The sequence below is a fragment of the Furipterus horrens genome, unplaced genomic scaffold (genome assembly GCF_987537825.1).
Source record: "Furipterus horrens unplaced genomic scaffold, mFurHor1.1.pri manual_scaffold_16, whole genome shotgun sequence".
NCBI lineage: Eukaryota > Metazoa > Chordata > Mammalia > Chiroptera > Furipteridae > Furipterus > Furipterus horrens.
In genome coordinates, this window is record NW_028327186.1 from 1,543,002 (window position 1) to 1,568,976 (window position 25,975).

The 25,975-nt window shown below is 52.9% G+C and overlaps 1 protein-coding gene across 1 annotated transcript in view; it reads left to right on the top strand.

Annotated features, from left to right (window-relative positions):
* Window positions 1–25,762, top strand: part of ATP10A (ATPase phospholipid transporting 10A (putative)) — a 98,531-nt gene extending 72,769 nt beyond the window's left edge. The window contains exons 8-21 of the mRNA XM_090263612.1: window positions 2,053–2,270; window positions 4,492–4,686; window positions 5,544–6,099; window positions 8,708–8,811; window positions 9,460–9,586; window positions 10,497–10,681; window positions 12,453–12,780; window positions 15,348–15,424; window positions 17,109–17,234; window positions 21,815–22,015; window positions 24,314–24,394; window positions 24,471–24,575; window positions 24,811–24,998; window positions 25,122–25,762. Of these exons, the coding sequence (XP_090119738.1) occupies window positions 2,053–2,270; window positions 4,492–4,686; window positions 5,544–6,099; window positions 8,708–8,811; window positions 9,460–9,586; window positions 10,497–10,681; window positions 12,453–12,780; window positions 15,348–15,424; window positions 17,109–17,234; window positions 21,815–22,015; window positions 24,314–24,394; window positions 24,471–24,575; window positions 24,811–24,998; window positions 25,122–25,704 (3,074 nt within the window). The 3' untranslated portion in view covers window positions 25,705–25,762. The remainder of the gene's footprint in view (window positions 1–2,052; window positions 2,271–4,491; window positions 4,687–5,543; window positions 6,100–8,707; window positions 8,812–9,459; window positions 9,587–10,496; window positions 10,682–12,452; window positions 12,781–15,347; window positions 15,425–17,108; window positions 17,235–21,814; window positions 22,016–24,313; window positions 24,395–24,470; window positions 24,576–24,810; window positions 24,999–25,121) is intronic.
* The last annotated feature ends 213 nt before the right edge of the window (window positions 25,763–25,975 follow it).

Sequence of the window (25,975 nt, forward strand, 5' to 3'; positions counted from 1 at the left end):
GAAAGCACCCGGAGTGGTCAGCTTCATAAGCTGAGGGTATGACTGGGGCCAGGTGTCTGCCTGAGCCAGCAGAGGGCGCCCTGTCATGTTTCTGGGGTCGAGAACAGATATCTGCTGTATGTGTAACCACGGGTCCCCTTCCTTCCCGGAACTGCATCGGAGAACATCCAAGACACCTTGCCATGAAACAAGCAAATACGTAACAGGGGACACCATAGGAAGCTGTCCTTTAGGAGGACTCGGTGGGAACCGTCTGCTGGAACACAAGAGTTTTGTGAGTTTTATAAAACCAAGAAGTATCATGTCCACAAACGCCCTCCATGTAAAATGAAAGCCATCATAGGAAACAGAAGTCGTAAGAATTTATCCACTTTGCTTAAGGTTTAATTTGCCATCCAAATAGAACAGTGAGAGAGCATCCCGTCTGTCCCTGTTCTCTATCCACTCTCTCCTCCTGCACCCCCTCAGCCTCGTGCAGAACAGCCCAGGTGCCCACAAGCGGAACTCAGCCTGATTGTGAAGGACCCAGCAGGTCAGCGGCAGCCTCTGAGGTTCCGCGGGCAGAACCCCAGCTAGGACTCCAGATTTTGACCATTGTCAGCCACTTACTAAAAAACCCAAGGCTCCCACTGCGTCTGGAAGACACAGGAAACATTTCTGGTGATGATGGAGACCAGCAGGCACCTCTACAGCATTCGAAAGCCCTGCTGTGATCAGTCATCGACATGACCCCAGAGCCACGAGCATCTTCCAAGGTCTCTCCCATGACTTCGACCTCTCAAGATCTTGTGAGGAAAATGGGTTCAGGGCTCAGCCCACAGATAACCTGACCTGGCCACAGAGACCCGGGGTGCAGCCCATGCTGACCTCAGGGGCTGGTGCCGGTGTGTGGCTGGGGCCAGGCGTCACCTGATCCTGACCGTCATCCTCCCCAGTGACATGCAGGCCATCACTGAAGTCACTGCTGGTCAGACACTCCAGTGTGGTCGCTGGGGCAGCTCCTTCAGGCTGATGTCTCACTTCAGGTGGGTGGGCCTGGCACGTGTGCCCTGCAGGAGGCTGATGCCAAGCTCCTGTTCTTCTCCTCGGAGCACCCTGATCAGGGTCCTGGCGTTGGGGGTACTGGGCCTCGTGGCCGTGGACAGGCGACTCCCCCTTCTTTATCCCTCTTTTGCTCACCTCTAAAGGAAGATGCTGCGTGGAAGGCCCGGTGGCGCTTGAAGCCCCTTCTCAGCGCCTCGCACGAACGCCACCTTGTGTCCGGGTCCCTGCACTGCGGCCCAGCACCGGGCTGCCCTTGTTCCCAGCTCAGTAACCGCCTGTTCGAATGAGTTAACTGCTCGTGGACGGTGTCCTTGTTGCTCATCCGTGATGACACGGCCGCCCGACCTGGGTGAAGCGAGGAAACGGTGTTCAGAGTCATTCGCGAGCCAAGAACGGCCGCGTGGACGCGCTTTGCTGATCCACCGACCGCCACGCGGCTGCAGGGGCCCAAGCCCTGGCGACACTGGTCCACGCTGGGCAACTCCGGGAGGACCGGGAGCCCTACCTTGCCCATGGGAGAGGACTGTCACTTCTGTGTGACTGACTGCAAGGCTCAGTGGGATCTGTCACAATGGCCCCAGTGAGCCAGGTTGCCCCTTGACCCCAGTTACTCTGTGAGCCAGGCCTTCCCAGCCACCTGTCCCCAGGCCCCACTCATATCTAGGCTTCACCTGAGTAGAGGGGCTCCGTGTGAACCCATCCCGGCCCACACCGGGCCCGTTTGCGTGCCACAAAGGTCAGGACCCAAACTTTGGCATCCACCCCCTGCCCCTGCATCCTGTGACCTTAGCAAGCTCTAAAGTTCCCTGAGATCAGTTTCCTCCTCTGTGAAACGGGTTGAAAATATCAGCCACATCAGGTTGAGTGCAGGTGCAGATATGTGGGAGCATCAGCCCTCCTTCATTAAAGGCGGCCTGGCCATGAAAGGGGGGGTGCAGGGGGACTCCACAGACCCACTTGCGTCTGCCCAGCCTCCTCATGACCAGTCACCCACATCTCTCCCCACAGCGCAGCGTCTGGCCAGGTACCAGGAGGTGGACTCGGACTCAGAAGAGACGGTGCCCAAGGGGGGCTCGCTGTCCCAGCGTGGCAGCGTCGGGAGCCACCAGAGCGTCCGCATGGTCCCCAGGACCCAGAGCACCAGGTCGCACCGGCGCACGGGCAGCCGGGCTGAGGTCAGGCGGGCCAGCATGCTGTCCAAGCACACGGCCTTCAGCAGCCCCATGGTGAGTCCTGCCCCCAGGACAGCGCTGGCGCTGCCCAGTGCCCGAGCGTGGGCCCCTCTGCTCCTGCCTGTCCTTCCCGTCCATCAGAAGCGTCTGTGTTTAATAATACACATGCGCCGTTGGCTCTGCTCCGTTAGCTCGAGGTTTTCGGGTCAGCACCTTCTCCCCACAGCTGCTAACATGGCCCCTTTACCGCCACCGTTCGAGGCTGGGGACCCCCCGTGAGCCGCCCAGATGGGTAACAGAGCGGAAGCCTGTCTTGCCAAATGAAACAAATACAACAGAGCAAGATGACAACTGTGAAAAAGCAAAGCCAAATGAAGAAAAAAAAGTTTTAATTACATGAGCCCAAAACCCAGTAAAACTTGTTTCTCTCTGGTTTTGTCAGCTGCCCAAACATTTCTGGAAATGAGCGAGTGGCAGCTTCTAAAAGGATCCTTTCACTTTAAAAATGGTTTAGGAACAGAGAAGGGGAACCCATTTTGCTCACTCTATGCTGGTCTCATTCTTTTATGTCCTTTGAAGGCCATATAGAAGCTGCCACTAACCAGAGATGACCTAGAACCGCAGTGGCTTCGGGGTGGGTTTAAAGGGGGCACATGGGAGGGGTTCTCACACTTGGCAGGAGGGAGATTGCGTTGGAACAGGTTTTCCTGACATCGGTTTAGCAACATGGCATTCAAAGATTTATACGCACAGAAGCTTATCGGTGCCTTATTTACATCAGCAAAACAGTGAAAAAAATGTATCTAGTGATAAAGGAATGGACAGATAAATCACGGTAGATCTGTTTTGAAATTGTTAAGAGCTGTGTTTCCAAATACAACAGCCCCCCCTTTCTCTGTGGTTTTCCTTGAGGTCAATGGTGGTCCAAAACTATTAAATGGAAAGTTCCAGAATTAAATTTCAAGCCGTTCTGAGTAACGTGATGAAGTGTCACACTGTCCCGCTCCGTCCTGCTTGGGATGTGACTTATCCCTTTGTGCAACATCCGCAGGCTGTAGGTGCCCCACCTTCTAGACACTCAGTAGCCATATGGGTCATCTGGTCTGTTCGCATGGCGTCACAGTGCTGGCGTTCAGGTGACCCTTATTTTACCTCACAATGGCCTCCAGTGTAAGAGCAGTGATGCTGGCAATCTGGATATGCCAGAGAGAAACCTGAAAGTTCTTCTTTTAAGTGGAAAGGTGTGTATGTAGAGGAAAAAGCGTAATACATACAGGCTTCGGTACTATCCGCTGTTCCAGGCATCCATGGAGGGCTTGGAATGTATTGTCCATGAATAAGGGCGGATGACTCATTCTTAAAGGCCTGGAAAAGTTCAGACAATATCATGTTTTGGGGAAAAGGGACTCTGCCAATTTATGTGTACATTTTTATTGGAATATAATTGACATGTAGCAGTGGGTGTTGACGTTGGGAAATGCACATCAAACCGTAATGAGATCGCCCCCCACAAACTGCTACCTGTCATCAGAAAGACAACAGGTAGCAAATGTCAGTGGAGAAGTTGGAACCCTTTTGCATTGTTGCTGGGAAGGTAAATTGGTTCGGCCACTGTGTAAACAGTAAGGTGGCTCCTCAAAAAAATGAAAAATGTAAGGTAAGATCGAGCATTCCCACTTCCGGTTATTATACAGCCAAAGGAAATGTGTAAAAGATTTTGATTATGCCCAATGTAAATGTATAGAAAAAAGCCTGGTAGGAAACACAAAGCACGAGTTTGAAAAAGCATATACAGAGCAGGGCAGAAGTAGGTTTAGAGTTGTTCGTATGGATATTAATATGATAATTGATAAGTAATAATACAAGAATACCTGCTTTGCGTGCTCACAACTGTAAACCTACTTTGCCCTACCCTGTATTACCATGAGGTGGTATGATACAGAGTTACTAAGTTTTTCCTATTCTTCTTTATTTCCAAATCTTTCCAAGTAAGATATGTTATTTTATAATAATACATATTCTTAGATGTGTTATTATATAAAAAGAACATATATACCTTATGTAAGAGTATATGCTTTCCATTTCAACTATAAGTTATAGATCCTTATACAATTAAAAGTATGCATAATTATCATTATAAAATGACATGTGTATATGTGAGATGAAGGTGTGTTTACAACTATAAATAAAATCAAGGTGCCTTAAAAAACCAGCCACCAAGACACTGAGTAGGTCCCTGGGCCAGACTCAGCCCCCAGCCTCTGGTTTCTTCCAGGAGAAAGACATCACGCCCGACCCAAAGCTGTTTGAGAAGGTGAGCGAATGTGACAGGTACCTGGCCATCGCGAGGCACCAGGAGCAGCCGCTGGCTCACCTGTCGCCTGAGCTGTCAGACGTGTTCGACTTCTTCATCGCGCTCACCGTCTGCAACACGGTAGTGGTCACATCCCCAGATCAGCCACGACAAAAGGCAAGTCCCCCTCCGGCGCCACCGGCCCCTCTAGAGCCTGCAACGCCCTTGACCTGTGGCACATTGTCCGTCTCTGGCTTTCCCTTCCCTGCCGGAGCTCAGCACCTCCTGTCAAGGTTAAGGGCATGTGACGGGGCTTCCTGCAGGCAAGCCACCTGGTGGCCCTGCAGTCTCCTCCTCAGGCTTCAGCAGTTGGGTGCCAGGATAGGGGCCAAGCGGGAGAGGACAGACACCCTCTGGGCCTGGGACGGGATGGACAGGGGCAGAAGGGTAGGTGCCTGCGTGACCTACCTGGGTCTCAGCATCCAAGCCTCACAGGGGAGAGAGAGAACAGGGCAAGCTGGGGACCCAGACTCAGGGACACACCACCTGGACTGGAATCCTGACTCTGCCACCCAGCTGAGCAGCTTGTCATTTGTTTAGAAAGGTTCTTTGGGGTTCGGGAATGTTCTTTGTGTATTTAAGTTTTTTATGGACATCATGCAGAGAAATGTATAAACTAGTCTTCCATTAAATGGGGGGGTGAGGGGCGGTGAGGGAGCGGGACTTTGTGGCAGGCCATGAGAAGCCCGTGCCAGCCCGTGCCTCCGAAGCTGTTCTGCAGAGCAAAAGAACAGTCTCAAAGCCACACAACCCTCTGAGTCAGCCAGGCGATCCAGGTGATCACATCCTAAAAGAAGGCACATGGCATTACCTTTGTTAAGTAAAGAGGCCGAAGGATGGTCTCAAGAAAGAGCTGCTGGCTCTGGTTGCAACTTTTATCACATGCCCCGAAATCAGGAGATTGGGAAGGATGGGGTGCCCCGTGGCAGCCTGGGCAGGGCCTCTGGAGGACACAGCTCCCCTGTCTCCTGCAGGTGAGGGTGAGGTTTGAGCTGAAGTCCCCAGTGAAGACCATAGAGGACTTCCTCCGGAGGTTCTCGCCCAGCCGTCTGACCGCGAGCTGCAACAGCATCGGGAACCTGAGCAACAGCAAGTCCAACCACAGGTCGGGGTCCAGCTTCCTGTCGGCCCTGTCCATGGACAGCATGCTGCCGCGGCTGGAAGAGACACCGGGCCAGGCGGCCCCGGCCGCGGGCAGCAGCGAGGCGGATGGCTGGGCGCCGCCGTGCGCCCCGGAGCGGGAACCCACGCCCGAGCTGCGCTACGAGGCCGAGAGCCCCGACGAGGCGGCGCTCGTGTACGCCGCCCGCGCCTACGACTGCGCGCTGGTGGACCGGCTGCACGACCAGGTGGCCGTGGAGCTGCCCCACCTGGGCAGGCTCACCTTCGAGCTGCTGCACACGCTGGGCTTCGACTCCATCCGCAAGAGGATGTCGGTGGTGATCCGGCACCCGCTCACCGACGAGATCAACGTCTACACCAAGGGGGCCGACTCGGTCGTCATGGACCTGCTGCTGCCCTGCTCCTCAGGTACCCGACCCCTCCGATCCGGCCCCGGAAAGCACCCCGCCCCCAGTGCCTTCCATGCATAAAGCGATTTTCATAAGGGACAGGGTGTGTGGGAGCTAAAGTGTTTCTCCCTGTCTTTCTGTCCTGGGGGCTGACGACAGTAGACAGTCTTCCTCACCACAGGTTACTAGGGTTGCCAGATTTAGCAAAGAAAATATATTGACTGTCCAGTTCAATGTAAGTATCAGAAAAACAACAGCTAATATTTTTGGTAAAAGTATGTCCTATGCAGTACTTGGGCATCTTGTTTTCTATCTGGCAGTGCAAACAGATGTGGGGGCTATTCTGGGGATAGAAACTGGATTTTGTATTAAGGATGATTTTTCATAAACAAGAAGACACACCTCCATTCAATGGACCAGACAGATGATGCCAAGTCCCTCTTTAATGGGGTTTTTGTCTACATGAGCATCTCATTTCAAGCAGCGATGTCTGGTATACATCCGCAAAGCAAAGCGTTCTGGGATTGTGCAGGACTTATTATGGGATGCAGGAAGGGACTCTCCCAACCACGCATTGAGTTTGTCTGTGTTGCTTGGCTTGAGATCTGAAAAAAACTTGAAAGAAGTCAGGGTAGTTCCTAGACCATTGTTTCGTAGCTGCCTGTTGATAAGTGCCATAGCTCTGGCAGGGCTTCACTCAATGGAGCAGTTTTGGGGACTATATTCTACCTGTTTCACCACCAACTAGAGTGGAGCAGAAAGATGAGGACCCCTTATTACCCTGTTGCCCCAAAACACACTCATTTATCACATACTGTTGTCATGCTCTAAAGGCAGTGCCTTCTGCCTTCCTACTCATAATTGTTGACCCAGGGAGAGTTCAGGTTTGTCACCTTGCTGCAGGTTCCACAGATGGGTGAGGTTCATGGTCAACACTTACACAGTTTCAGAATAAGCGGCAAGTCTGCTCCTCGTCTTTATCCACGGAAAACAGAAAAGGGTGGATGTGTGGAGAACTCTTATTAGCTAACAGCTGATTTCTCAGTTTTTTTTAAATTGTGCTTAAAAATACATAAGTTACCATCATGCCCTGGCTGGTGTGGCTCAGGTGTTGGACACATCATCCCACAGACCAAAAGGCTGCAGGTTTGATTCCCAGTCAGGGCACATACTCAGGTTGCAGGTTCAGTCCCCAGTCGGGGCTCATAAGAGAAGACAACCAATCGATGTTTTTCTTTGTCTCTCCCTTCCTCCCTCTCTAAAAGCAATGAAAAAAATATCCTCAGGTAGGGATAAAAGAAATTAAAAGTTACCATCTTGATCATTTTTAAGTGTATAGTTAAGTAGTGTTAAGTATATTCACATTGTTGGGCACCAGCTCTCCAGAACGTTTTTATCTTGAAACACTGATACTTTGCACCCACTGAACAGACTCCAGCCACTACCATTCTACTTCCTGTCTCTAGGAGTTTGACTACCTTGCTGACCTTCACATGTGCTGTTTTCCATGGGAAGCTAGCCCAGAATTTGGGGGGGAAGAGCTTCCCAGCTAGACCTCTGTGTAAACAGCTGGTGCATAATTATTTCTGAAGAGAACACCGTATGGTTCTGCCTTATGACCCAGCGATTCCACTTCTGGGTATTTATCCAGAGAAACCTAAAACACTAATTCAAGAGAATATGTGCATCCCTATGTTCACTGCAGCATTCTTTACAATCGCCAAGATGTGTACGCAACCTAAGTGCCCGTCACTAGACAAACGGGGAACGAAGATGTGGTACATTTGCACAATGGAATACTACTCGGTCATGAAAAAGAATGAAATCTTGCCATTTGCAACAGCATGGATGGACTTAAGAGTGTATTATACTACGTAAAATAAGTCAGAGAAAGACAAATACCATATGGCTTCAGTTATATGTGGAATCTAATGAACAAAACAAACAGAATTGAAAATACACTCATGAATACAGAGAACAGACTATGGTTGCCAGACGGGAGGGTTTGGAGGCTGGGTGAGAAAGGGGAAAGGGACTGAGAAGCACAAACTGGCAGTTATAAAAACAACCATGGGGCCCTGGTCAATGTGACTGAGTTGGTTGGAGTGTCATCCTATAAACCGAAAGGTCACAGGTTCGATTCCTGGTCGGGGCACGTGCCTAAGGTGCAGCTTCTGTCCCTGGTTGGAGCGCATAAAAGAGGCAACTGATTGATGTTTCTCTCCCTCTCTCTCTCCCTCCCTTCCCCTCTAAAATCAATAAGCATGCCCTCAGGTGAGGATTTTAAAAAAAAAAAAAAGCAGTCACAGGGATATAAAATACAGCACAGGGAATATAGTCGATAATATTGTAATAACTGTGTATGGGGCCACGTGGTTACTAGAAATATTGGGGACACACTTCATGAAGTATATGATATGACTGTGTAACCACTACGCTGTACACCTGAAACTAATACAAATAATATTGAATATCAACTGTAATTGAAAAACAAAATTTTTAAAAATTTAAATCAATAAAAGGAACACTGGGCAGAGGTCCCCAGGGCCCCTGGACTGGCCTCAGGTTCTCGCACAGGGGCTCTGTTTTTCTTACTCACTCCGCTTTCCGCTTCTGCTCCAACCTAGATGACGCCAGAGGCAGGCATCAAAAACGAATCCGCAGCCGGACTCAGAATTACCTCAATCTGTACGCTGTGGAAGGCCTGCGGACCTTGTGCATCGCCAAGAGGGTGAGTGGGGCCCCTCCACCACCCCACTGCGCGCTCTCAGGGGCTCCATGCCCCCCCCCCCGGGCGCGCTCCCAGGGACTCCATGCCCCGCCCCCGGGCGCGATCCCAGGGGCTCCATGCCCCGCCCCACGGGCGCGCTCCCAGGGGCTCCATGCCCCGCCCCACAGGTGCGCTCCCAGGGGCTCCATGCCCCGCCCCCCGGGCGCGCTCCCAGGGGCTCCATGCCCCGCTCCCACAGGCGCGCTCCCAGGGGCTCCATGCCCCGCCCCCCGGGCGCGCTCCCAGGGACTCCATGCCCCGCCCCCAGGTGCGCTCCCAGGGGCTCCATGCCCCGCCCCCCGGGCGTGCTCCCAGGGGCTCCATGCCCCGCCCCACAGGCGCGCTCCCAGGGGCTCCATGCCCCGCCCCGGGCGCGCTCCCAGGGGCTCCATGCCCCGCCCCCCGGCGCGCGCTCCCAGAGACACCATGCCCCGCCCCCAGGCGCGCTCCCAGGGGCTCCATGCCCCGCCCCCCGGGCGCGCTCCCAGAGACACCATGCCCCGCCCCCAGGCGCGCTCCCAGGGGCTCCATGCCCCGCCCCCCGGGCGCGCTCCCGAGCGGCAGATGCTCACCGGACTGAGTGCCGCGCTCAGCAGGCCATCTCCGCAGGTCCTGAGTCAGGAAGAGTATGCCTGCTGGCTGAAGGGCCACTTAGAGGCGGAATCCGCCCTGGACAACCGCGAGGAGCTCCTCTTCCAGTCGGCCATACGCCTCGAGACGAATCTGCACCTCTTGGGTAATTCTGGCGCGAGTGCCTGTTGCATGGGCTGGGGTTCCGTTTGTAGCTGGGGTCCCGGAGCGGGAGGCGACTTGGCTGTAGGTAGTGGCATCTCTGCACATGCCGGGCTGGGTTAAGGAGACTCCTGGCCTGAGGCGAGCGCGGCCCTCAGCTGGGACGGTCCCTGATGGAATGAATACTCTCTCCGTGGCCTGGTTCTTTGGGGTTCCCCGTGTGCCCCGGCAGGCACGCCACCAGGTCCCCTGACTTGTCTCTGCTGCAGCCGTGCTTTCCCACCAGAAACAGAAGCCAGGCTTCTCGACAATTAATGCTTAAAAGGATCTGCCAGCCCTGGCTGGTGTGGCTCAGTGGATTAAGCACCGGCCTGTGAACTGAAAGGTCACCAATTTGATTCCCAGTCAGGGCACAAGCCTGGTGCGTCAGGTCCCTGGTTGGGGGAGTGCTAGAGGCAACCAATCCATGTTTCTCTCCTTTTTCTCTCTCCCTTCCCCTCTCTCTGAAAATTAAAAAAAAAAGAAAAGTCTGTCCAACCACCCAGGAAATAAAAAGAAACTGTTGAACCCCAGAAATGACTGCATGTTACATCTTAAGAATAGTTCCAAGTTGTCTGTGAAGTTAAAAGTCGGCCGTGTGTTTGGAAGAGTTAGAGGCATTTTGTTGTAGGGGCAGAGGATTCTGGTCAGGGCTTCCGACTCACCCTGGGACACAGCCGTTGACAGTGTCCCCCGCTGTCCAGAGCCGACCATCCACTCCCCCATGCATGTGGCCACCTGGGGCAAACCCTCAGCAGGTCCCAGTCTTACGGGGCACGCCGGCGAGTTGGTTGTGTGGGGGCCTGGCAGCTTCTCGCCCGTTGGGGTCTGGGGACAGGAAGGAGGGAGTCACACGCTTGTGTGCCTCTCTCCAGGTGCCACTGGCATTGAAGACCGCCTGCAGGATGGAGTTCCCGAAACCATTGCTAAGCTGCGCCAGGCCGGCCTGCAGATTTGGGTGCTCACTGGTGACAAGCAGGAAACAGCCATTAACATCGCGTACGCCTGCAAACTGCTGGACCACGACGAGGAAGTCATCACCCTGAACGCCGAGTCCCAGGTACGTGCATTTTGGGGGCACGCTGCTTGGCCTGGGGCAGCCACACACCAAGGGCCTCCCCACAGAACTCAGTGGGATGCTGCCAGGCACCTGTGTTTCTGGCCACCACGGCAACCAGCATGGCCGTCCACCTCTGCCCACCGCTGTGCTCTGTTCCTGGCACTTAGCACACACTTGTCATTACGTTGGAACACCTGGAATCCTCTGGCGTTTCTTAGTTTCAAAGGAATGCCTCCCTGGGCTTTATTTTTATTTTTTTAATTCCTATGTATTGATTCTACAGAGAGAGGAAGGGAGAGGGGAACATCCATTTGCTGTTCCACTTATTCATTCATTCATCGGTTGCTTCTTGTATGTGCCCTGACTGGGGATCGAACCCACACCCTTGGCGTATTGGGATGATGCTACCCAGCCAGGGCCACCCGGGCATTATTAATGCAAAGTTCAGCCTGCTTTTCCCGGGCACACAGTCCATGTCAACAGTATTTGAGGGTTTGGTTTTGTTTTGTTTTGTTTTGTTTTTCTGTGAGGCCACGAGGAGCGAGGGCAGCAGGTTCATTCAGCACCAACACCCTCGGGGCAGCATGGGCTGTCCTGGGATGCCCCAAAGGGCAGAGAGGGTTTTCATCCAGTCCCATTTATGTATTTTTTTTATCCTCACCTGAGAACATTGTTTTCCACGGCTATTAGAGAGAGAGAAAGGGAGACAGAGAAACATGAATGTGAGAGAGCAGCATTGGCGGGTTGCCATGCATACACACCCAGACTGGGACTCGAACCTGTAACCCTTTGGTTATGGGATGATGCTCCAATTACCTGAGCCACACCAGCCAGAGACAGTCCCATTTATGTATGTAAATCCCTGAGTATGGAGCGAGTATCTACAACTCGTAGGGCCATCTCCATATCCAGGACCACTTTTGCACATCCTGGCCTGTGACTGGCTGTGGTCACAAGGTTGTGTGTGTCTGTGACTGGCCACCTTCTTTCCGCCCAAGGCCAGCAGCGATACCTTCTCAGCCTTGTTGCCCTCTTGTGTCGCTCACTTTTCTAAATATAAAAGATCCCCAATAAGTGTATGTTGAACACAGCAAGATTTCCGTGGTGCATGGCAGGAAATTGGTCACTAAGCAGAGGACCAGGAACCACTTGAGTTCTGTGGACAGAGCGTGTTTGTTCCTGGAAACGGCCTCCCTCTGTCCCCTGACTCTGCAGCCTCCCCAGCAGGCCTTCCTGCTGGCTCTGGAATTCAGACCCGGTTTGGGAAGGGCATTGCCAAGGAAATATCTCCGGGTTTATGTGTCTTTTTGGAAACTTTTCTGGTCAACAGGAAAGCTCAGGAAGAACACTGATCATGACATTCTTCAGGGGCCAATCATAACAAAGGCTGTGAAAGAACCTTGTGTCCTGTGTCTGTACCTTCCCAGGAAGCACGAGGGGCTGAGTGGGGGCCCCCGAGAGCCACGCGGGGCTCCTTCAGCCTCAGCGGCCAGCAGTTGTGCCACATTATGGCCCAGGCTTCCCAAAGCAAACAGTCCTGTCCTAGCCTCTGTGCAAAAAAGCAGAAATTGATGGAACCTCTAGAGCAGCTCATTCTCTTCTGTGTGGGAAGTGATCCTCCTTGACTAGCCCAGTTTTAGGAGGGGACCTAGGCAGAGCATGCCACCCAATGCCAGGAGATCAGACCCAGGTGTGTGCAGCGGGGCAGGGGGGCGGGTGTAACCTGGGCCGTGATGTAGCGACCAGCAGCGCCCTCCCGTGTGTGTTTCAGGAGGCATGTGCAGCCCTGCTAGACCAGTGCCTACACTACGTGCAGGCCAGGGGCCCCCGCTGCACCCCAGACAAGACCCCGGGTGACGTGAGTGTGGGGTCCTCCCCTGTCTGCTCACCCTCTGAGCCCATCACCTCCGGCCCCTGCCCGAGCCTCGTGACCGACGGGAGAAGCCTGGCCTACGCTCTCGACAAAAGCCTGGAGGACAAATTTCTCTTCCTCGCCAAGCAGTGCCGGTCAGTCCTTTGCTGTCGCTCGACGCCCCTGCAGAAGAGCATGGTGGTGAAGCTGGTCAGAAGCAAGCTCAAGGCCATGACCTTGGCCATAGGTAAGTAGGCAGCCCGGCCCGCCTCAGGCATCTGGTTTCTCTCTTCACTTCCTGGACTCCATGTCTTACGTCCTTCACCAAATTAGAGAAGTTTTCTTTCATTATTTTTTTTCAAATAGATTTCCAATTTCTTGCTTTCTCTCTTCTCCTTCTGGCACCCCTATGATGCGAATGTTGGAAGACTTGAAGTTTTCCCAGAGGCTGCTTACACTATCCTCATTTTCTTACATTATTCTTTTTTCTTCCTATGTTCCGATTGGTGGTTTTTTTTGCTTCCTTACGTTCCAAATCATTGATTTGATCCTCGGCTTCATCCGCTCTAGTGGGAAAACGCTTCCTCGCCTTCTTTTCTGCTTTTAAAATCGCCCCCCATGCAGCAGCCTGTCCCAAATAGGACACTTAGGTTCAAAAACCACAAGTATATAGTGGCAACAGTCACAGCCACATATTTAAAGATCAGTAATAGAGTAGCTTCTGGTCACTGTGAGCTGCCTGGGGTCCAAGGCTCTATCATGCCAGAAGGATCCAGAGACTCAGAATCCCCGTGGCCTCTTGTAGGCTGGACTTTACTGATTGCTCCAAGACAAGCATGTAATTAAATGCATTCATTCATCCTAAGGTAGCAATAATTGCTAAAATGTACATGATTTCCTTAGGGACTGTGCATCTGGCGGTGGTTATTCCTTGCAGAATGTTGGCCTGGAGAGCCTCCTAGGCTCCTCTCCAGTGCTACCTGGTGCGATGCTCACCTGCCTCCTCCCGGGCGGCATCCCTGCCCACACAGGTTCAAGTCCAGCCTCCAGCCCGGTCCAGGGACTCAGCAGCTCCACCTGCTGGTGAGGGCTGGGAAAGACTGCAGGTGGCTTAGAGAAAGGGGTGATTCCCTGTGACCCCAGGTATCTGTTCGGTTTTCCTGCATATAGAACCCACACCTGGGTGAGAGTTGACTCTTGAAATAAAGTGTCCTCACCCATCAGTGATGATGAGAGTATTTTCTGCAAGAGGTCTATGACAACCATCCTTGTTGATGTGAGGATGGCCTCCTTGTCAGAGCTGAGGCTCCTGGAAAGCCTGGGTAAGGAGTAGGGTGTGGCCTCAGTGTGGTTGTCATGGAGACCACGCTGTGTTACCTGGGGGCTTCTGTAACTGCTATGGGGAGGGAGCTGGGCTCAGGCCGGAGCAGTGAGCACATGTTCAGAATCTCCGTGGTCCAGGCCCAGGGAAGGCAGGCAGCTTCTCTGGGGCTCGGCCCTGCCCAAGGGAGACTGTCTCAGGGTCACCTCTGTCCCCATGTGTCTGGTGTGGCCTTCCAATGCCCCTGAGCAGGTGTTGGAGGCAGGAGCCTAGGAGTCTGCAGGCTAGGGTCTGTAGGGTCCACACCCTCTCCACTAACCTCGCTCCTTGGAGTGTCCCCCTGGGAAGGCCATGTACAAGTGGCTGACAGACCACCTATGCACAGCCTGGCGGGTGCCTGGCTCAGCCACCGAGTCCCGGATGGGAGGTGTTCACTGAAGAAAATGCCAGTGAAGTCTTGGCTGGTTAAACAGAAAAGAAAAAAGCAAAAGAGAATTTCAAAAGAGAAAGCAGGTAGCAGCCCCTGAAAACCTCAGCTCATTTTTTCACCGTGAGTTAAAGCGTTAATGTGACCTGGTCCCGGGTGGCCAAAGAGCAATACCAGAGAACATTGTTATCCATTATATCTCATTTTGAATGGGACATTCTAGGAAAAGCTGCAGAGATTGTTGCTGCTTTGCAGAATTTCAATTCGATCAATGGCTAATTGCCCACTTTGGGCCAAGAGCAATAAAGAACAGAAAAATCACGGGAGAGAGACATCTGGTGGCCGGCCACTTGATGAGTCACTTGGACTTTCCTCAGATGCACTGTTGTGTATTTGAAACTTGTCACTCTGTGATTTGGGTCCTTCTAGTGTCCTGTTCTGACAGTGGTCACTGTGCGCGGAGTGACAATGACAAAATCCCTGCTTGCCTGTCCCCGAAGGCATCCACAGCCCTCGCCTGTGCCTTGTGTGGCTAAATATTTTCTGTCAGCAGCTTGGCTGAATGAATGCAAGTTCTCCATTGTGGGACCCTCAGAGGGAGCCGGGGGGCACATGGAGCTGTTGAGCGAGCAGCTAGTCTGTGCCCACAAAGGTCTCACCCGTGTTCTGGGCAGAATTAACCCTCCATTCGCTGTAGGGAAGCACCCACGTGAGTGTGCAATGGAATCGCCTGGACGTGGTCTCCATGTGAGAGACCGGAGCAGCCCAGGAAATAATACTTATAGCTCTATCCCCACAGGAGCCGGTGACGCAGAGGGAAGACTAAGTAAAACCGTAGCCATGCCAGCCTGCTCTCTGGGACGCCTCTCGGCGCAGCTGGCAGTGCCAGACCTCACACCATGGAGGTTCTGACCGCCTGACTCAGTTCTCCCACAGCCTGTCCTCGCTCTTCCTGAGACGCTTTCACAGGACTTGGTCCCGTGGGGCCCCCCGTGAAGATCCGTCCAGCCGATTTCATTCTGTGCGTCTGAGCTCAAACGCTTCTTCCTGCCTGTGCCGTTTCTAGGTGACGGAGCCAATGACGTCAGCATGATCCAGGTGGCCGACGTGGGTGTGGGAATCTCAGGCCAGGAGGGCATGCAGGTAAAGACCCACCGGGGCTGTCCTGGGTGACCCTGTGGCTCATGTCACGCCTTCTCGGGGGGCTCTGTCCAACAAAGCTAAAGGATCAGCCTTCAACACGCTGATGCTCACGTTCTGCTAGACAGTAGTCAAAGACAAGGTAAAGGCGAGTCCATATTTATGAAGCCATAAATATGTGGGAGATATTGTTGCAAAGTAAGTAAAACCGAGGGTTGAATTAAGTCACCGCCTTCTCTGTGGCTTTTTGCCTCATCTTCAGATGGTACTTTTTACTCTTCCTCGGTCACCCGTAATGCCATTTGAAAATGATTCTGCCGTGGTTGGAACCTGGTACCACTATAAACATGAAATGTAACCATCTTGCCTCATGAAATGTCAACCCTGCCCTTATCCGCTGTCACTGTGTCATCCGGACCCATGACCCAGATGCTGAACAAATGAGTTCATTAGAAATGTACTGCTTTTGATCATCCCATCCACCAAAAGGTTGCAGGTTCGATCCCCGGTCAGGGCACATGTGGGAGGCAACCAACTGATCAATGTTTCTCTCTCTCTCTTCCTTCTTCTCTCTCTCAAATCAAGAAACATATCCTCTGGTGAGGATTTTTTTTTTAATGTAGTCATGACAGCCATTTCCTACGTTTGATTTACTTCTAACTACATTTTTTAACTTGGTACAGACTTTAGGGAATAATCTATACAGGCCTCTTCTCTTAAAAAAGCAGGATGTGGTCACTGTTTCGTCATGGGCTGACTCATTGGCTGATACAGTCAGTTAGTTACTATGCACTGACCACTCACCGGACCAGGTCTGTGCAGGGCCCCCTAACCTTCGTACTTGACATGAACGTACCAGTTAGATAGAAAGTCCTGACCTAGAATCACCGTGGTTCCCTCTGGAGCCTGTCTGTCTCAAGTCACTGTGTTATGTTACTTGTGTGTATTTTCTTCCTCCATGAAATTGGAAACGGAGTCCCGGCAGGACTCATCTTTCCCTCTTCCCGGGGCCATGCGCGTGGGCAAGGCATGAGAAATGTTGGTTGAGTGAATGACCGAAATAGTTCATTTGTCCTGATTTTTTTTTTTTCAATCAACATCTGAGGGTATGTTTATTGATTTTTTACAGAGAGAGAGATTGATTTTTTTAGAGTGCTGTATGCACTCAGATCGGGGATCAAACCCACAGTTTTGGAGTATGTGGGTCCAATCCCCGGTCAGGGCACATAGAAGAATCAACCAATAAATGCATAAATGAGTGGAACAGCAAACCAGTGTCTGTCTTTTTCTGTCTCCCCCTCCCTTCCTCCCTCCCTCTCTCTCTCTCCCTCTCTTTCTCTCTACCCCCACCCTCTAAAATCAATAAATAAAAATTAAAAAATGTTTTCATTAAAAAAAGTGTGGGAAATAAAAAGCAGACATTTTAAAAAATCCATCGATTACATATCTTTGAAATCTTACATGAGTCCTATAAAATGATACCCTGAACTAGAGTACTTGCTGAGGTAGAATCTTTCTTTAATCGAAGGAGATGACGAGAGATAGTGCTAAAACAAGCAGTGGCCGGTCGCACACACGCCGTGCGCCCAGCTGTCCTTCTCCGTCCGTGTTTTGCCTTGTGTCTGGGGGGATAAGACACACGTTGGGGGGAGGGGCCCCCAGTGATGGAAGTCCTCTTCCTTTCAAGGCAGTGATGGCCAGCGACTTCGCGGTGCCCAGGTTCCGCTACCTCGAGAGGCTGTTAATTGTTCACGGGCACTGGTGTTACTCCCGGCTCGCCAGCATGGCGCTCTACTTTTTCTACAAAAACACGGTAGGTATCGGATGCCAGTGGTCTCTGAGCGCTTGCATTAAAAGGCCTGACCTGAGATTTATGGGACCGTCATGCAAATGAGACCAGCAGGCCAGCCCACGGCCACCCCATGGCCGCCCACGGGTTCCGTCCTCCTTGAACTTCGCAAATGAACTTCCTCCAGAATTGGCCTGGCCTCTAGGCTCAGAAATCTGTCTCGTGGACACATCAGGGTTGCGCCACCTCAGAGGGAGAAGGTTGTGGAAATAGGTCAAACAAGAACGTCCACTTTGTAATGAGAAGGTCCGGTGGTTGGCACAAGGTCACGTGGCTACTAAGAAGAGTCAAGGCCACGCTCATTCCCAGTCCACAGGACTCTTAACTCCTAAGCTCTTAACCATGTTGGCGACATGTTTTCTGATGTGTCTGTAGAGCAGATGTGGGGTGTGTGACAAGTGGGAGTGTGACCGGTGGTCCTGGATTCAGCATGAGAGGACTTAGTCACAGTGGGCCAGGCGTGCGAGACCCCAGTCCGGGTGTAGGCTTGGCTCTGAAGGAGGTCACCAGCAGGGTCTGGTCACACTGTCTCTTTGGGCTGGGAGGACTGATGCACCCCCTTCGGCCAGCTCAGTCTGAAGGGGACCCTTCAGGGAGGGGATGCCCAGCTGGGCTGGCTGGGGACAGCTCTGTGTCTCCAGGGCTCTGCTCCAGAGTCCTGGCCCAGTTTGTGTTGGTCCCAACATGTGGCTTAGTCCCTTCATTCCTGAGCCCTTGGCAGATGGTCGCCGTTCTCCGCAGCCCCAAGAAGGGACACGTGGCCAGTCCAGACCTCTGTCCTACTTGTAAGGAGGGACAGACAGACTGCTGGGTTGCTCCCTGAGTTCCAGCCTCTGATATCTGTGGCTGAATGTGCAAACAAGGAGACAATAAACTCTGAGAATCAGTGGCCTTCCAGGATCGCCCCCACAGATGTGCCACCGCAGAGTGGATGCTGCAGTGCGAATCTCAAGGCCATCCTGTAGTCTTCTGAGAAAGAGTGAAGTACAATACGTGGAAAGGTCTATTTCTTACTTTATCTTATTTTATTTTCCTTTTTTTTTTTTTTTTACTATAGCTTTGGTTGTTGGGTTTGTTTTTTTCATTTTTTTATTGTTCTATTACAGTTGTCCCAATTTTTCCCCGCATTGCTCTCCCCGGCCCCTCCCTCCTCCCCCCTCTCCCATAGTCAATCCCCACCCTGCTCTCCGTGTCCACGGGTCATTTGTACATGTTCCTTGACTAGACCCTTCCCCTCCTTTTCCCACTTCTCCCCCTCTGCCCTCCCCTCTGGTCACTGTCAGTCTGCTCCTTGTTTCCGTGCCTCTGGTTCTATTTTGCTTGTTTGTTTCTTTTGTTCATTAAGTTCCTATTTTATTTTCCTAAGTCCAGTAATAACGTCTCCATGCTAACTAAACTGCCACCAGCTCGCCTCTTGCTTGTGTTCTTGTTCGTTCCGGAGGTTTAGTCCTGTCTCCTCTTCCTTCTGCTCCTGCCCCCTCATCCCTCCCCGCCCCCCCGCCTCATTCTTTGAAATGTCTTCTAGCAAACGAACACAGATGTTCAGGACCAATCAGGATGTCTAATTGGACGGGTTGGGTTCTGGAAGTTAGTTCCGACTAGGTTCTGCCTGGGATTGTCCAAGGTGGGTTGGCCCGTCTTCACCTGATTGACACCCCTTTTCCCAGGCTCGTGCACACAGTTGCAGATCTTGAGGTCCCTCAAAAGGGGGGACGGGTGCTTTGAGTCAAGGTGGGCGGGGCTGGGTGGGGTGGAACCCCAGCCCCATTTTCGTCATTATTTGTATGGTCTTGAGCAAGTCGTTTGCTTTCTACAGATGTGGGGTTTTCTTAATCAGAAAACAAAACGAACGTGGGAGTTGAGCTGTGTGTTCCGTAATTCCTGATGCAAGTTTCCCAGGTGGAGGGGAAGGGTGTTCAGCAGTTCAAGTGCAAAGCAGGGCCCCTCGGAGCGGGCAGAGCCCTGCCTGGCTTGGCGAGTCTGTCCTCACGGAGGGGACCGGGGCAGGAAGGAGAACACTCCCCATTTTTATTGCGAATATGACTCAAGGCCTCTGTGAACAAGCACTTAATCTACTTGAGAAGTTCAAGGATAATCAGTCTGCCTCCCAAAGTGAGGAATTCACTTGTCTTAGGAATACGCTGGCCTTCTTTTTGAATCAAGAGACGTTTCCATAGCAACAGTGGTTTGGGAAGAAAGCTTCTGGTACCACAGGAAAGAAAAATCTCGATTACCTTTGTCCTTTTTCTCCTCTATCTCTTGGCACCACGTCCTCACTGGTGACTCCTGAGGCCACTGAGCCCGTGGTGCTGGGTGGAAGAAAGGTGGCCTCGGGAATGAGGCCGGGAAGAAAGTCCCGGAGAAAGCTGCGTCCGTCAGATTTCAGCGCAGACGGGGACGGTTGCATTCCACCATAGGTTGAAACAGGACTGGGACGATGTGTGTCCTTATAAGTCACATCCATACAGACGGTCATGTTATCTGACCTTCGGACAGACCGTTGTCTGGGCAAGATACAAACTCAGAGAGGTTTAGGGACTGGGTCAAGGTCAAGACGGTAGGCAGTGGCGGCTCAAGAGAAAAGCCCAGGCCACTGCCTGTGGTGCTCAGCAAAGAGTTTTCTTTCTTGGGACTGCTCATGCCCTCCAGGCCAAGCAGCACGAGGGCTTGGACAGATTGGGTGTATTACTCATACAATGGCCGTAGTGAAGTCGTTGAAGATCTTGGATCTCAATTTTCTTTCTCTAAATGGGGAAACCGCACTAGCCCTGCATGAGCCTCACACAGAGGAAATGACTGTACTGTTAGTAGTTTAACAACAAAAAGCGTGGGTGAGCTCCTACTGTGTGCAGGGGGCCCTACTGTGTGCAAGGGGCTCTTGTGGGTCCTTTCAGTGCATCAGCACGTTAATCCCTGGGGCAGCCCCAGAGCTAGGGACCACTGCTGTCCCCAGTTTGTGGATAGGGACACAAAAGCAGGAGGGTCCATGACCTTTGTTGAGCTGCATCGTTCATGACGGTAGGAATGCTTTCCGATGGCTGAACTGCCATGCTCCTTATTACAAAAGCATAAACCACTGGCTTTCAGTGGCCAGGCAGCAGCGTGAAGAGATCCCCCCAACCCCTCAGCTACTGAGCAGAGGCTAGAGGAGGCTATTGAACGTCCCTGACCCTCACTTTCCTGGTGGCAAAGTGAGGGTAGCCGTAAGGACCAGCGATGGTGCCTACAGCCAGAGCTCGGTCAGGGTCAGCGATGTTGCTAGCATCGACTGTGCTGCCATGCCTGTGTGGGTCCCCTTCACAGCGGGCGTCTCTAATTGCCCGCTGTTCCTTGTCCAAAGGGTATGTTGCTGAAGAGGGAGGTAAGGTTACAGGAGAAACTTGGTTCTTCTTGCCGACGCAGTAAAGAATTACAGATCAGCAAGCCTATTAGTACGGAAGCAGGGTTTATCAGTCATACATCCTCACTGAAGAGAATGGACCTAGCTAAGGTGGGGGCTGAAAGGCACAGGTTCGGGGCAGGGCAAGGTAAGGATGGCCAAAGGCATCAGGTCCTTTGTCTTGAGGATTTAGATAGTTGGCAGGATGGGGGTGCGGGAGTTGCATATTGATTGGGAGTAAAGGTGGTGCCAGCTTCCCCAGGGGAGACGTGACTGCCAAATGTAGGCATGTGTGGGGGTCTGTTAGCCGAATCCTTATCTTGCTCCAGACCCCATTTGTTCCTCTTGTAAAACAGGTACGTGACAGGAGGCAGTTAATTAAAGTTGGGGCCGTTCCCCGAAGTTATTTATGGGCTCTCTCTGTCAGCATTAGGGACTCTCTGTAAAACAGGGACCAGAGGTAGGCAGTTTACCAAAGCTATTCTATGGGCTGCTTCTTTGGGCACCGTGCACCCTTTCCCATCTCCCAGGCCTTGGGATAAAAGCGCAGTTCCAAGGCTTTCTTTCCCAGATAGTGGAAACAATGTGTAGAGTTTCCGGGGCTTCCCTCCTCCCGGGTTAGCACGGTGTTCCCTGCGATGTGGGAGCACCTGGCGGTATGATCAGACCAGGCTCAGGGCTGCCGAGTGAGTGGGAGAGAGGCGCCTTGCCCCCATCCCTGCCTGGGTTTCCTCTTCTGCCTCACAATGGCATCTATGGGATGCAGCACAGGTAGGTTTGGTTTGGGGTCACAGAGGAGGAAAGAAGCCAGGGTGACTCCCCTGGGCCTCTTGAAGTGTGAGCCACCCCAGGCCTGGCCAGATCTTCGTTTGGTTTTCAGTGGATGATCCATGGTTCTTGGGTCACAAGGCCCCACTTCTTCGGAGGCCGTTCCTGGGACTCCTGTCCCATGGCCCACCCTTTGTGCCCAAGGGGAGAGCGAGCGCCCCGGTGGAGGAGGAAGGGGAGACCGAGGGCAATAAGATTAGGGCTGTCTTGGGAGGAAATCACTACCTATCAACCCAGCCTTTGCCGTTGGACCGCGCCAAACGCTCAGGCCCCTGGATGCCACTCCGCAAGGGCCCCTATGACCTGCTCGTTCCCCTCCTTCCTCTCTCGATGTCAGATGTTCGTGGGCCTCCTGTTTTGGTTCCAGTTCTACTGCGGCTTCTCCGCGTCCGCCATGATCGACCAGTGGTATCTGATCTTCTTTAATCTGCTCTTCTCGTCGCTCCCCCAGCTGGTGACTGGGGTGTTGGACAAGGACGTGCCGGCCGAGGTGCTGCTGACGGAGCCGCAGCTCTACAGGAGCGGCCAGAACATGGAGGTGAGGTTCCCGCGGCCCCGCCTCCTGGCCCTTCGTTCGCTTTTGGGAAAGGGGGCCTCCCTGGGACAAATTCTTAAAATTCTGTGTCACCGAGAGGAACATTCAAACCTGTAGAGAAGTTTTGTGAGTTGATGTGAGCCAAACTGATGACCGTTGCCGGGAAGCAAAACCTCAACAAGTAGAGAAAAGGCTCCAGAGAAGGACAGTTTTGCAGCTTATTTTATACATAATAATCAGAGGAGGAGGCGTAAGGGGGTTACTTGAAATCTATTTATTGGTCAGGGAGGCGGGAGAAAGCAAAGCGGGGGGCAGGGAAACCTCTGGGATTGGATAAAAGGTAAAATGATAGACACATACTTCTTTCACCCAGGTGGGTACAGGACAGCTAATAATCAACAATTCACATGATAACAATGAGGGGATTGGTGGTCCTGGGGGGATCCTGAAAAAGGGGAAGTTACCTTGACCTTCCAAAGGTGTGTTATCTGAGATGCAAAAAGACAGCAGCCAGGCTCAATTAAGGTAAAGGCTGACCTTTGTCAGGGAAGATTCCCGCCTAGGACAGGACTACCAGCCATAAGCTGCTTTTCATTAGGAAGTTTTCGTTTCTGACCATCCTTTCGCTCTCTTGAGTTTACAAGGCCAGGATGCGGGCCTCTCCTGAGCGTGTCTGGCTTAGCATGGGGCCCCTTTTCAGCCACGTCTAAAATCTGACCAACGAGAGGGGGAAATGAATTCTCTCCACTGTGCGTTGCATTGCATTGAGTGAGGTGACAGGCCTGGCAGTGGTGTCAGGGGTCTCTGCCTACGTCCAGACCCTTCAAGATGGGTACATTAAATGGATGCAGTGTTTGTATATCAGCGTACCTCAATAGAGCTTTAAACAAATAGGCGGAGGATTTTTTAAAAAGTAAAGTAGGGTGAAAACTGTCTCTGCACTAGAGTTTCCAAAAGTAACATAGCACCGTGACGCTAGGGTTTTATTTTTTTTAAGATTTTTATTTATTTTTAGAGAGAGGGGAAGGGAGGGAGAAAGAGAGGGAGAGAAACATCAATGGATGAGAGAAAGGATCGGTTGCCTCTCCCACACGCCCCAACCAGGGACCCAGCCTCCAATGCAGGCATGTGCTGTGACTGGGAATCGAACCTGCGACCCTTTGGCCCATGGGAGGACACCCAACCCACTGAGCCACACCAGTCAGGGCTCTGACTGTTATTTAATGCCAAGTAATCTAAGTCAGGGTCACTGGGATAGCTGCTGCCTGAGCAAGGATTATTTTTTCCCCTAAAACAACCCCCACCTCCAAATGGGACTTATTTTGCAAGGGAATTAACAAGAAGATAAACCCACAGGGAAACTGTTGAAAGAACCAGTGAATACAAACAGATGTAAATACCCATAAATATGCCCCATGGATTGACATGCTAATTACCAGCTACTCCCAGCCAGCCAGGAGAGCCAGCCTTGGAAGGGCTTCTCCTCAGCTGGCTGGAATTATTCCATGTGTGCAAAGGGAAAGGAGCCCCCTGGTTTACGAACCAGTTGACAACCCCTGGTTACCTCTGTCAACTGTCGGTTCCCACTGAAGCAGTCAGCGCAGGCTGGGGGCAACTGAAGGCAGGCAGATGAGGACGACCTCTTTGTGGACCTGTCACCTTGGGGAGTTCCTGTACTCAGCTGGGCCTCAGCTCCTCCCCTGTGGGACCAAGATGTGGGGAGTTTGTCCCGTGGAACTAGGCCACCCGCAGGACAGGAGGGGCCCAGCTTCTGTCTGCTCTGCATTTCCTGCGCGGGAACTCACAGGGTCAGGGTCAAGTCCGCACGGTCACCCAGGTAGGGAAGACTCCTTGAGTCCATATCAAGGTCATTGTTGCCCTTGGTGTACACATTTGCGATTTTGACATTAGGAAATATCCATGGTTGAACTCTAAGAGATCACTTTTAAGAAACGGGAGCCCTGGCCGGTATGGCTCAGTTGTTTGGAGCGGCATCCTGTGCACCAAAAGGTGGCAGGTTCGATTCCCAGTCAAGGCACATGCCTAGGTTTGGGGGCACGTACGTAAGGTAACCAATGATGTTTCTCTCTCAGATCAATAAAAACATATCCTCGGGTGAGGATTAAAAATTTTTTTTGAAGAAAAATATATAGGGGACCCACCAACAAAGGGAGGGAAAACCCTGACAAAGGAGGAACAGAACTCAGACTTGGGGGGACCCCCGGAACGCCCTGTAGCTCCCGGGAGATTTGAAGAGACAGGCTCTGCCCTGTAACCGCTGTGCTCCTTCTTCTGTCTCAGGAATATCGGCCGCGGACCTTCTGGTTAAACATGGCCGACGCCGCCTTCCAGAGCCTGGTGTGCTTTTTCATTCCTTACCTGGTAAGTTGGCCCCTGGCGCGGCCTTTCCCCTCGGCTTCATCAGCGACCCGCAGACACAAGACACCCCTGTTTGCAGGCCTACTACGACTCCGACACAGACGTGTTCACCTGGGGGACCCCCGTCACGGCCATTGCGCTGTTCACCTTCCTCCTGCACCTGGGCATCGAAACCAAGACCTGGGTAAGAGCCGTGGGTCCCTCGCGTCCGTGCAGGTGCAAGAGATCTAGAAGGTTCTGAGCCAGCGGGACTGTAAAGCCAGCCTCGCTGTGGCAAGGAGGAAGATAGAGCCACGGGCGGCCATGTGCCCACGCCACGCACTCCTTCCCGCCACCCGGTCCCCAGAGCCCTGTTCGCACTAAGCCCCTGGACCGACACAGCCACTCCCGAACGGCCCTTCCCTCCTCTCCGCCCGCAGACGTGGCTCAACTGGACGGCGTGTGGCTTCAGCGTCCTCCTGTTCTTCACCATGGCTGCCATCTACAACTCCTCCTGCGCCACGTGCTACCCCCCGTCCAACCCGTACTGGTCTGTGCAGACGCTACTGGGCGACCCCGTGTTCTACTTGACTTGTCTCTTAGCGCCCGTCACGGCGCTGCTGCCCAGGTGCGTGGCCGGGGGCTCGGAGGGCGTTTTCTCGGCTGGGTGGGCCCTGCGCGAGCCTCAGAAGGCTCCTCCGAGGCAGACGCACCCAGCCGTCGCCGACTGTGCTGTATCTGCTCTTTCCAGGTTGTTCCTCAGAGCCCTGCAGGGGACCCTGTTCCCCACCCAGCTTCAGCTCGCTCGCCAGTTTTCCACCAGGTCCCCCAAGAAACTCAGCACGCCCACGGAGGCCCGGGGACCCCTCCCAGGAGAGCCGAGGCCGGAACCGTCGGAATGGAGTGGCGTCAGCATCTCGGGATCCGTCTCCCGGGACTACGTCACCCCGGTGTCGTGGCACACCCCGCTGCCACCCGGGTCCCCCGAGGCCAGCGCGGAGCCCAGCGCTGTGCACGTGAGCCCGCCTCTGAGCGGCCCACTGGGCAGTCAGGCCCCGGGGTCCTCTGCGCCCCGGGAGGCCGCTCTGGGAAGGGGTCCTGGGGACTCGAAGATGAAGCCCATCAGCACCAGCAGGACAGTCCCCTTATTGTCCATCTTCAGCTCGCTCCACTGGATTTCCTCCCTGTCACTGGTCAGCGGGCTGGGAAGCGTCTTACAGCTCTCCCGGGGCAGCCTGCACGGGGACAAGCGGGAGGCCGAGCGCTTGCCCAGCGCCCCGCGGCCAGACCAGGACCTGCGTGGCTTAGGCACGCAGGCCACGGACTACTTCTAAGGGCCTCGTCCAGGGTGGCGAGAACCGTACAACGGCCTTTTTTTTATATATATATACATAGATATTAATTTTATTTATGTTTCTGATGTGCACAGAAGAGTTCTAGTGAGATGTATTTTATATGTTTCCAAGGCTCGTGCCGGAAACGAGAGGTACCAAAACGAACAAACAGAGGTTTATTTTTTAAAAGTTCTAACTAGAGTATATTGAAAAAGAAAAGTCAGAGCTTTATCGTATATAAAAGTTTAAAGAAGAGGGACCCTCAAAAAGT